We start from the raw sequence: 12931 nt of genomic DNA, 5'->3' as shown, positions 1-12931 counted from the left end.
ATAACATGTTGTAATGCGGACAGCAGACCAAACACTAATAAATAATAATCACACATATTTTTAAAAAACAATTAATAAAGAAACAAATAAAAATTCACGTATAAATTATATATATATATATATTTATATATATATATATATATATATATCTACACTAATAAAACAAAAGTACGTAACAATTTTCCAGTGGCGGCGGAATTCATGAATCAAAGTGCTGAATTGTCAAGTTGTGCCGTCAACTTCTAAAACACTAGACTTTACGAGAATATTAAACATCGTTGACCCGACGAACTTGCTCGTGCGTTGTTCTATATATGGCCTATGGGAACTACTTATATTTTTATATTTAAATCACAAAAATTTATGTGAATTTATTTTATGATTAATTTTGTTAAATATATTTCGATCAGACTCAATTTATTAAAAAAATATTATTTTTTATAATAAATATAAATTAGATAGATCGTTTCACTTATATGTACGTATCTCCAGAGGTGGAGGTACATGCAATGATACACAGGTTTTAGCTCGGATTGCTCAATTTTTTTTAAAAAAAATATTTATATTTAAATTTTGTATAATTTTGGAATAATATGATATTAAGTCGGGTAAATCAATTTAAAATATTAAAAGATTCTAAAATTTAAAATTCTAACCCCAACAAAGACATATTTCAGGCTCCGCCACTACGTATCTCAAGAAACCAATTCTATGTAAATATATAAATTCACTACTTAATAAAAAATCCTTCTAGTTGCGATGATACTGGAAATATATATATATATATATATATATATATATATATATATATAATATATATATATATATATATATATATATAGTAGGTCTTTTGTGAGACGAGTCAACCCTACCGATATTCCCAATAAAAAGTAATACTCTTAGCATAAAAAGTAATATTTTTTCATAGATGACCCAAATAAGAGATCTGTATCATAAAATACGACTCGTGAAACCGTCTCACACAAGTTTTTAGTGTGTGTATATATATATATATATATATATATATATATATATATATATATTGAAACTTTGTGGGGCGATTTTTTTAAAAATAAAAAGCCTTTGACTTGAAATTAATACGTGAATTTTCATGAACACAGAAATGGATATTGGCCACGTGGAATCACATTCTATATTGGCAACCGGGATACATGGACAGCGCCAATAAAATGCATTAATTTATTTTGTGAGTGAGTTAATCTAAACTCTAAAAATATATATAATCAAATGAATAATGGAAAATGGTTTTTTTTTTGTCCATTCACTTGTCTAATCTTGAGTATTGATCGATTAAGTTTTTAAATTTTCGTTTTGGTACAATAACTTTTCATTTTGACTATTTCGTATCAACGGAAAATGTTGATATAATACCGAAAATATTGATATGACATTGAAAATTTTGACGTGGTGTAAAACAAAACTTTGAAACTTAATTAACCAGGAAAACCCAAAATTTGACAAATTAATGACCAAAAAAATATTTTTTTCAGTAAGAAATTATAACAAAATAGAAATATTTGTTTTGTATTGGATGCATGTCCCCATCTTCTAACGCGACCGAGAATGTCATATTAAGACCAAAGTTAATTTTCATAGCATCCAAGTAATAAACTAATAGATGTAGAATTCAATATGGATATGTTGTTTAGAAATGTTTGTATATTAGCATTATTAAATGAAAGAAATATTTTATTCTTATTTAATTTATATTCTATCTAAAGAGAAATATTTGAATTTTGTATTTCTAGATTAACTTAAATTGGTCAATATATTAAGATTTATCTCTAGATAATTTTATTCTTGGGAGTTATTTCATGTGATTTAATTTAGGAACTCATCTTTAAGATATAATATCCTAGATTTGAATAGAGTTTTATTCCTAATAAACTTGTTGTTTTTCTTGTGTTTAGAATTTGAGTATCTGTAGAAAGATATTTAGGGCAAAGAGGAAGATCTATATAGTAATATATCAAGAGAAGAATTACGGGGCTTTCAGAGGGATTTTGCTACAGTCGCGAAATCTTCTTGACCAACTGCAATTTGATTGAGTGAGTTGCCTCTCCTCGGGATAATTTGCTTGCCTTTAGGCATAGCATTAGCCTGCAGAAATTCAGTATTGAAGATTCGTGAGAAAAATTTGTGTGATTGATTCACATTATCACCGTATTGTTGTTTGGTGTTGACGACATTTTGGAACAACACTGAGTGAAGTGTCAGGTGAAAAGTGGCGTCGTTTGGTTTCGAGCAACACGTCTCTTTTGTTTTATGCATCTAGTTTTTAGTATGATTTATTTTGATGTTGTTTAATTCCTTGGATTATCAAGGAATTCAGTTTTATTATTCTCACTAGTATTGTTTTAATGTAAACGATTTACATAATTTTTTAGTGAATTTTTTACCATGAGACATTGCACAAGTATTCGTACTTGTGCATAATGTAAATATGGTGTTTATTCATTAAAGTTTACGTGTGTGAAAATAAATTTTCGCTACATGTTGTGCGCTTGTGTTGACAACACCATAGCACGAGTACAACATTAACTTCTGATACACACAATTTATTAATTTTATGTACGTTTATGAACAACATTCCTTTCACTAAATTAAGACTTTATTGTTTCTTCAAAAAAAAATTTAAGACCAAACGTCTTCTTTTTTGCCCTTTTTGTTTGATAAGAATAGAAGCTAGAAATATCCACCACGACTTCATAGGTGTGAATTCTCACACTCGGACCTTGGTTCATTATTAGATATACAAATTAAAACAATAGTAGTTAAGAATTGTGTTACATACATTATATTTATCTAATTTTACCTTTAATAACATTAAGTATGAAAAATGTGACGCCCCAACTTCAACGCTGTCCCTATTGTACTAACACGGATCTTTCCAACGTGTTTAATTTTTACTCACATGCATTCTGAGAACTTCTCATAGTGGTCACTCAACCCAAAATTGTCTCTCAAGACAAACACACTTAACTTTAAAGTTATTAAGTTATGATCTCTCGACAAGAAAATGTGTCCTACTGATATGAGTAATAACTGTTGGGATGTAATCAAAGTCCCACATTGGAAGATCTAGAGAAAGATCATGAGTTTATAAAGACGGAACCAGATTTTCATCTCTACCCAACCATGGTTGAACTAATATTGACAAATGAAGCTCCGTGCTACCAGAAAATAAGACAATTTTATGTATAAAAAATGTTGGAAAAAAACAAGTCATCCGGACTACCGCCCGGGCGAGTAACACATGGCTCCGCCTGTGGCCATTCACATTGATCATGAACGCGTACGTACAAATATGATGTATATATAGTAAACATAAAGTTGAACACAAATCAGGCTTGCCTTTTATCATAATCTTTGCGCAAACGATCTCTCCAATTCAAAGTTTCTTCTCCCGTTGATGTAAAATGATAAACGTGATCAAGTGTGAATTAATTAGAAAACAAGCTAATCGAGTGTTATATAAATAAGTAGTAAGTACCATATATATCATGATCATCGAAATTTTCTAATAAAAAATTATGCGTTGAAAGTGAACACTTGAAATAAAAAAGAAGCATAACCAGATGAATTTGGCATAGAAGTCGCGAACAAGTCGAAGGTTGTTGGAAATTGAGAAAGAAACTAAATAAATTCCGTGAGTTGTAGCACCATGCACATGCTTGTCCGAGATGTAATTTACGTAAAAGAATCAAATTAATAATTTATGATATAAATAACATAATTATTATCGGTAATTCGTTATGGACATGTCTGGGTATTCTTATTCGTATAGTCCATGATTTTATTTTTGGACACCACGTGTGAGGATGAAAGTGAACTATTAGATGCATAGATAATTAGAGTAATGTCATAAGAATAACATCTCATTAACCCAAATAACAGTACTTGTCCGAAAAAGATCATTATTCAGTTAAATCTGAGTAATCTTTTTGAGATTAGATGTTTTGATTCTCTTGAATCACAATCTGTCCTATTTCTTCGAGAGTTGATGGAAATGGATATGGAAGATTCATATCCCACAAAAAGTCGGAATATTTCTTTGGCGTACGAGCAATTATATGTTACCTACTGAAGAGAACCTTTTCAGGAGACATATCCATGCATCAGGACGATGCTTTTCTGTAGATCGTCTGAAGCCATGACAAGCCATAATCTTTTCTTTTGCCCCAAAGTTCGGGATGTTTGGAAAGCTACCATTTTTTGGCCTTGTTTAAAGAATGGCAAGCTACTGCCATTCATTTTTTTGTGGATTTAGCATAATGAACTCTTTTTCTACATTTGAATTTGAGCAGTTTGTCATGCTAGCTTGGGATATATAGAAAGAATTATGCAAGGTAAAGCACAATGTTCAGATTCCTAACAAAGAAATTAAGGTAAACTCATCGGGGCAGTTGAAACTATTAAATTTTCCTACAACTACAAAATTTTAACATTTTTCGTTCGAAACTATGACAGCCCTGCTGAGCAACCGTTTTGCGCTGTCTCCAAAAACTTGTAAAAAGATTGTGTACCAATAAACTAACTGAAACCCGGAAAGTGGCGCAAAATTCAGATTATAATAGCATGTGGGAGCTGTTTCCTAACAAATAATCTAGCTGCCACCAGCCCTGCAGCTAAGGCAACTCCAAATGCAGTGTGTAGTCTCACACAATAGTATTTCGCCATAAAGATCATTGATATGTCCTATTAATCGAAAGGCAATGATAAAATAAATCATACCGAAAAGAAATGCAGAACCAACAAATCACGAGCAGAGGCATCAAGTGACGGAGTACAGGATTTTTAGTCCCTCAAGCAATTGCTATTTTTTCGATTATGTAAGAATCTGAACTTATGCTTAGGGAAAAAGTTCTCACATTGTGGTTCTTTCGATAAAGGAAGATACTAAATTTCCAATCGGTAATGTTAAAGCACCAAGAATCTGGAACAGAAAACGCTATCACTAGTGAACGATAGCTATGATAAAGTTGAAAAAGTAACAAAAATATTGAAACAATGTTGAAAACATGACGACTTTAAGATGTCTCATACAACTGATGAAACGGATAATTTGGCGAAGTGATAATGACTTACGACACACGAGAAAGGAAGAGCTTGTCCAAGTCCAAGAGCAAATAAAAGAGAATAGAGCGATGTCACGGCCATTTTGACTACTTTTGCACCCGCTTCAGTTCCAAGCTTTACCTGAGTTTGAATCCGACACTATCTCTTAATTTGTTCATTTAGCTAACCATTTAATTCTCCGGGTTTAATATTTCATAGAACTTACTAATGGGGAGTAATTCCCGACAGCCTTGTCATCCTCGACCTATATTTTTCATTTTGTTTAGTTAATAAAGATACCTGAAATAAGGAGATCAGAAAGAGACAGGGTACCTGATGAAAATGGCTGCAAAAGAGGATCAAGGCCGTAGTAAAACCGACAAGTAACGATGAAGAAATGGCAGTCACAGATATTGCAAGCTCACTATCATCAAGCAAGAAGGTAGTATCCAGATGAGGATGAATTTGGTTAGAAACAACTTAATATTTGGGTGTGATAGTTTAAAAATAATCTTAAAGAAAGCTGAAGTAGGAGTCCAATAAACCATATAATATAATGTTCTTGTTAGAAAAACTTCACAAGTCTAACGTATTCTTAAATTTGTACCACAAATTCAATCAAATATATGTCTAATCAACAACCTGGTGCCTGCTTTGAAGCAAGTAAAAAGCAGTGGTGGCAAATGGACCAAATGCTGCGAAGCATAAGGGTTCCCCCAGCCCTATGTAACCCAAACGAAAAGGTGGACTCTGCAACAAAGCATTCATAAGCACTCATTTGAGAATCTTGTTTCAAAAATTGTGCCAAAATTCCATGCTTCAGATACCTGGTAAATGTAGCCACAAAATATGGCGTAAACTAGAAGCAATACAGAACGGAGACTTCCAGCCTCGATCGATACTCGTGTTAGGCCAATTAGGCCAAGTGCAAGTAGCAAACAAGCTATAATATGAGTTCCTGTTCGGCTTCAAAGAGCAACATGACACATCATAAGCTTATTTATATCTGTATATTGTACTTCATATACCATTTCTAGACAATTAGTCTGTTTAAGGTCGATCATGGTTACCAAAATCATTCAACTTGTTCTCACCTGCCAACCAAATTAACCACCGACTCTTTCTTGTTTCTATCCGCTCCTTTATCAAAATCATGAACGTCGTTGCTGTTTCATCATAAATGTAAAAGTCATCCCAGAAGACACTAATCTGATGTACACACAAAAGTTCACCAAAATCTTATGAGTTCATTTTTTTGAATAAAAAAAGTATCAGGGGCTGATCCAAGAATTCAAACGAGGGGGGCAAGATTGGATGAGGAGGCAAAATGTGGGTTCTAAATTTGGAGAAGCGAAACTTGCAAGTTTCAGAAAACTTATACATAAAGTTCCAAGATTTTTTGTACCTTAAGTTGAGCCAGGCTATAACAAGTACTGAAGAAACCAAGAGAGTTAAATAGCGCTTCGCACAACAGTGGCCCGTCTGCCAATAAGCAACGGCACTTCCTACCTAATTTTTTTATCAAAACTTTTAGAAGAAATCAATGTTTATCCATCACGAGTAATTATTAAAACCCGTATATACATATGTGCAAGAGAGTGTACAGAAACACTATATGCTTACTGTGAGAGGGATCAAAGCAACAGAGTACATAGGCAATTTGATGGCTCTCCATATCAAAGTTGCTTTAGAAATATTTTCACTCTTTTCTTGAAGAGGAATTTCACCATACACAGCTTCACACTTCAGTCCAAACCCATCCCTTAATCGCATGGATTTTAATCGCCTTATGCCTGTCTTATTGAAAGACATTTGAGTGCATAATAGTAGCCTTTGAGCAGCATTTGGAAGACATGATGATGCTTGATAAATCCTGAAATCGAAAGGGTTCCCACTCTGTCGATCAATTCAATATTTGTTCTAAAGTTTCCTTAATTACATTCTACACATTATAGCAACCTCCATGAAAATCTATAATTTATTCAAAATTTACTCATCGGAGCTGATATGAAAGGTCAACTATATAGTTCAAACACTCGTATAAAAATCTAATCTTTAACCAGTATCTTACTATTGATGTTAGTGTTAATATAACTTATCCAATAATGTTGAGTCCAGGTGGGTAAAAGACAACCTCAAAGAACATCAAGGAAAAAACATGAAAGTTCACATTTTTCAAGAATGATCCTGAACTAAATTCCATCACCACATATGTTTTCAGTCTTGATATTCAAAATGAAACAACCGGAATCAAGCAACGCGTACAAGCAAAAATTCGAAAAACCCACTAAAAACGTAGATAAACGTGTACTTACCTGTTAGTATTTCGCCTGAATCCGACGAGTTCCAAGGAACAAGAAACATAGCTCGTATTCCAAACGGAGGCTCCTGCTACAGCCATATGGCCAACTAGCTACAAAAGATTCTAATGATTCTGGGCAAAAATTTGGTGTCGCACATACATGTAAAGAAATGGGGTCTGAAGCTCAAGAATGGTGGATGCTTAACTTGGCTGAAAACACATCAATTATTTTTAAAAAAATTGAAAGCATTGATTATTTAATCAAGAAAATGCGTAGAGTGTGAGAAGAGATGAAGCCCAGAAGAAGTACAAGAAAGAAAGAGACTCCTGGACGGTGACAAAATTTCGGGTGCAAGTGCACGTTCACAAAACGAAAGTGCCAATTTGCCTTAAAAAGTGATATAATTTTTAGCATTGATTTTAATAATAGTTTAAAATTTTATAATAAAGAATTATACAATCATAAGAAATCCTTTTTTGAAAAAAAAAAAAATTGAATAGCCTGATAATATAATAAAGGAATGATTTTTTTTTATATAGATAAGATAATTTTTCGGAATATTTCAGTAAACTGATTGAAGATCATATATTTAATGAGACAAAAATTTATATGAGACGGTCTCACGGATTGTATTTTGTGAGACGGATCTTTATTTGGATAATACATGAAAAAGTATTACTTTTTATGCTAAGAATATTACTTTTTATTGTGAATATTGGTAGGTTGACCCGTCTGACAGATTAGAGATTTATTTCATCCTACATGTAGGGGCACTACCCCATGATAGAATCAAGGGCCCAAAAATTTAGTCACATATACATGGGGTCCATTAAATTTTTTAAAATCACATATGTATGTGAATCTTGTCCATCCAAACCATGTGAGGCAGTACCCCCAGATGTAGCATCGAATCTACCCAGATTAAGATCCGTGAGACGATCTCACATGAGACTCACTCATGATGGTTTTTTCATCAATAATTTTGTCATTCCTTTAGTACCAAAATTTTCACATACGTCTAGAGTTGGTATGTACATTTCGATATATATATCTGAATTTTACCCGATACATACCAAAAAGTTGTAATTACTATGATTTATAAAAGAAATATTATTTGAAATGTTTCAAGATTCAAGAATGTATCACGATTTTTGAAATGTCAAATTATTAATTTGAGTAACGCAATTTTCTAGTAATATTAAATTGCGAGCAAAACTTAAAATTGGATACTCAACACGATTGCTAGTAAATTTGTTCAAGTTTATGATTACTTGTCACTGAGACCTTATCGATATCATAATAAATCCCACTAGATGTGGTGATTGCCATTTTTTATTTTAAAAACAAACAAACAAAATCAAATTTTCATTAAAACGAAGTAGACTTGTTACAATCATAAAACAAAAAATCATAAAAAATACATGAGTTTCATTAAAAACATAAGGACTAGTATAAAAATCGGTTGCTCTAACAAATATATGAGCAACCATATTCGCTTGTCGTTTAACAAATCGAACTTTTATATATTTAATTCTCATAACTCTCTATCGTATTAAATAAATACATTTTTTTATATAATAGTACGTTTTCTAACTTTTTTTTAGACAGTTTCATCGTGAAATTTGTGTATATTGATTGTTTGTAAATTACTATTATTATTGTTGTTATTATTATTATGCATTTTAATCAAAACTTAAATATAAATATTTTTAAAATGGCCTAAAAAATAATTATAAACTTTAATCAAACTTTATTCATACTAATAAACAACACAAAATTTGAATTTTTGAATAATATTTATTTTAATTTTTTTTATTAATAACAATTTCACTCAATCAAGATATATAAATCAATTAAGCGATATTAGATTATTATCTTTATTCAAATATTATCCCAAATAGTATAAACTTTTTTTTAATAATTATTTATAATAATATTTAAAATTTAAACAAATTTATTATATATGATCAATAATTATAAATAATAATTAAAATACTAAAATTTACTAATTTTAATTATTAATTAAATAAAATAACATTTTAGTAAAGTACTAGTAATGATAGAAGTCTTTATATTAATTGAGTAGGTATTTTGTGATATGGTCTCACGGATTTTTATTCGTAAAACGAGTCAATTCTGAGTAGATATTTTGTGAGACGGTCTCACAGATCTTTATTCATGATACTGTCAATACTGCTCATATTTACAATAAAAAATAATATTTTTGTATTAGTGAGTCAAATACCATATATGTTGGAACATTTCATGTTCGCGATCTTGATTTTGATGTTAACAAAACTTATTGCTTTGTTTCTAATGAATTTACCTAAGTACGCAAAAAGCTGAAATTGACCAGGTTTCGAACTTATTAGTTACAGAGTCAAAACTGAAGCTATCGAGACGCAAACTAAAAGTACCAACTGATTGATCGAACTGAACCAGCCCGACTGATAGGACCAGTTCAGCTGATTGGTGGTTCAACAGAAGACCTTCAGAAGTTCGACCAGCTGATGAAAAGTTCAACTGATGAAAAGCTCAATTGAGCAGTTCAACTGAATCAGTGAAATCAGTTCAGCCGACGAGCCAAATGATTTCACCAGACCAGTTCAAGACCAGTTCAAAGCATCAGTTAGGAGCCCACCAGTTTGCAGAACAAAAAAAACTTATCTAAGTGGAATCCAGCTTTGCACAAGGGTACAAAAGAATTGTCCAATCAAAGGACAATAATGAATATTGCAGCAAAATTTAAAGTCGAAATTTTCCATAATGGCTATCAGAAAAGACAAGACACAAAATTTGAGGAACAGATTCAAACTGCAACAAAAATATTTGATGAGTCTTGATGTACGGATAATTTCCCCTATATATACAAGATCAAGACCATCAACAAATATAATGAGAGAGAACACACAAGTGAAAGCGGAGAAAAATAAGTGTGTGGAAGAAGATAGGGCACGCTCAACTTATATCAGCTTACAAGGAGCAACAAGCCCATATTTGAGGGAACATTTCATGGTGTTATGAGCTTAGATTAGAAGCACAATTTCCTCAGTGTATGAGAATACTTTCGTATTCTATTCATAGATCAATTCTCACACACGCACACACAATCACTCACAAATACAGAGATTTAAGATTATTGAATACTGAGTGAGTATTGCATAAAGAAATTAAACTTGTTTATTTAGTATTTAACACATAAACGTTAAACGAGTGTTGGCTGGAAGGTGTTGCCTTCAATCTAGGCTAGGAGTTCAGTTAGGCAGTAGTGTAAGTCCTAAGCTGAGTGTGTTTGTACAAGGTGTTGTATAAATCAAAGTCTTCAAGTGGAACCTACCCGAGGTGGTAGAAATGGTGACATAGGAGCAGTTGAAGTATCCGAACATCTATAAACATATCTTGTGTTCCTAACTGTTTAACTATTGCTTTAAAACCGATTTGATCAGTTTAGCTGATATCAGTTCAGTTTTTCTCATAACTGAACTTGTTGGACTTAGGCTTATTGGGCTATTGGGCTTGTTCTTTGAATGAGAAATTGGACAAGGCTTAGTAGATGGCAAGTGGGAAATGTCCCACATTGGAAAATGAATATAGCATTGGTGAGTTTATATTGTGTTATACTTTATGGAGGTGTAACAAAGATTGGTCAAGAGGCTCTCTCTCGCGCGCACAGGCGCAGGGGGGTGCAAATCATGGGCACGATTTGCAGTGGAAAAAGGCTTGACTTGTGTGCAGGCGTACGTACGCGACCTGGGCGCGTCGAATGTCGGACCGATCAAGGCAAAATTTCCCACCAAGGCTTAACTAGCTTTTGCTATTTTTTATTTTCGAAATGGTCTGTGACCTTTGGTGCTTCAGCTGGGACAGTTTCAGTTGACCTTTGGTGTTTCAGCTAGCTGGCCTTTCGGATGACCAACAGTTACAGCCGGAGTGCCTATAAAATAGAGGCAGCATCAAGTCTTTCAAAAAAAAAAAAAAATCCAACGACACTCCCCTGCACTCTTATATTTTCGGACCTGCTCTAGCTTTCCTGTCTCGGCTCCCGCTGTTTCCATCGGCTGCCGCTCCTCTGTCGTTGCTCCGTCCCGTGATAAAGTTCAGGTACTTTTTCAGTTCGCCGTGGTGGTGCCTTGTGCTACGGTACTACTGGTTTTCCGTTGTATCCTGGGAAACAGACGTCCACGTTTATCCTCGCAGCACGCGCCGGAGGGGACGAATCTGTTTTAAGGACACTGTATTTCATGCAGGCCTCGGTTTGCTTATTTTAAGCTTTGCGATACTGTTTTGTTTCTCGTTATTTTCTTTGTTCCTTTCTGTTTGTGCGTATACATTTCGTTTAACAATCTTAAAATAGATTACTCATTACGTGCTGTTTCAGATATGGCTACTGAATCCAGTGTGCAAAGGGAAACTGTTCATGTTGTCCCTCCTCAAGTTGTCCCTCACGGTACCCCACGTGCTGCTGCGGTTGCTGTTCCAGCAAGTCACGGTGAAAAACCCGAGAAGTTTACTGGTGTGGACTTCAAAAGGTGGCAGCAGAAGATGCTGTTTTACTTGACGATGCTGAACCTGACTAGATTCCTCACGGGGGATGCTCCTAAACTCAACGAGGGTGAGGGAGATGTTGAATCCGTTAGTGCGGTTGAGGCATGGAATCATTCTGATTTCTTGTGCCGAAACTATGTACTAAACGGATTGGCAGATTCGCTCTACAACGTGTTTTGCGAAAAGAAAACGGCTAAAGAGCTGTGGGAATCCCTCGACAGAAAGTACAAAACCGAGGATGTCGGGGCCAAGAAGTTTCTTGTTGGTCGCTTTCTGGACTTTAAAATGGTGGATTCAAAGCCGGTTATCAGCCAAGTTCAAGAACTCCAAGTGATTCTTCACGAGATTCACGGTGAGGGGATGACTTTGAGCGAATCATTCCAAGTGGCTGCTATTGTTGAGAAGCTACCACCAGCTTGGAAGAATTTCAAGAATTACTTGAAGCACAAACGAAAGGAGATGAATGTGGAAGAGCTTATTGTTCGACTTCGTATTGAGGAAGACAACAAGAGTTCGGAAAGAAGATTGTTCTCTCCTGTTGCTGCTAAGGCAAATGTTGTCGAGCGTGGTCAAAGCTCGAAAAAGAGAATCTTCTCCTCCTCCAACAGAAAGTTGAACATGGGACCCAAAGGAGGCGTTTCAAAGAAGAAGTTCTCGAGAAAATGCTACAACTGTGATGGCATGGGTCACAAGGCATCTGAGTGTAAGAATCCAAGAAGAAACCGCGAGGTGAATGTGGTCGAGAACATATCTCAAGAGGTTTCAAACATGAATCTCTGTGCCGTAATATCAGAGGTTAATCTTGTGGGTTCTAACCCAAGGGAGTGGTGGATCGACACGGGTGCCACTCGCCATGTTTGCTCGGATAAGGAGATGTTTGCTACTCTTGAGGAATCTGAGAATGGGGAAAAGCTGTTCATGGGAAATTCCGCCACTTCTGAAATCAAGGGTCAAGGAAAAGTTGTCCTAAAGATGACATCGGGAAAAGAACTGACGTTGAACAA

General features: G+C 34.1%; 1 protein-coding gene across 3 annotated transcripts; it reads right to left on the bottom strand.

Annotated features, from left to right (window-relative positions):
* Positions 1 to 4389: 4389 nt before the first annotated feature.
* On the bottom strand, positions 4390 to 7740 carry LOC140813051 (2-carboxy-1,4-naphthoquinone phytyltransferase, chloroplastic-like). 3 transcript variants are annotated; one of them, XM_073171465.1, is made up of 10 exons: positions 7395 to 7740; positions 6703 to 6872; positions 6485 to 6588; positions 6174 to 6245; positions 5907 to 6045; positions 5719 to 5829; positions 5413 to 5499; positions 5306 to 5344; positions 5110 to 5220; positions 4390 to 4719 (listed from the first exon to the last, which is right to left on the bottom strand). In XM_073171465.1, the coding sequence occupies exons 1-10, from the start codon at positions 7441 to 7443 to the stop codon at positions 4585 to 4587; spliced, it is 1017 nt and encodes a 338-aa protein (XP_073027566.1). In that variant the 5' UTR covers positions 7444 to 7740; the 3' UTR covers positions 4390 to 4584. The 3 variants fall into 3 exon arrangements, with proteins under 3 accessions (XP_073027566.1, XP_073027564.1, XP_073027565.1); XM_073171463.1 differs by having other exon boundaries at positions 4392 to 4719; positions 6703 to 6952; XM_073171464.1 differs by lacking the exon at positions 4390 to 4719 and adding an exon at positions 4726 to 4957 and having other exon boundaries at positions 6703 to 6952.
* Between the last annotated feature and the right edge of the window lie 5191 nt (positions 7741 to 12931).

Source organism: Primulina eburnea, chromosome 14 (genome assembly GCF_022965805.1).
Source record: "Primulina eburnea isolate SZY01 chromosome 14, ASM2296580v1, whole genome shotgun sequence".
Classification (NCBI taxonomy): domain Eukaryota; kingdom Viridiplantae; phylum Streptophyta; class Magnoliopsida; order Lamiales; family Gesneriaceae; genus Primulina; species Primulina eburnea.
The sequence above is the reverse complement of the archived record's forward strand: the minus strand, read 5'-3'. Positions and strand labels throughout refer to the sequence as shown.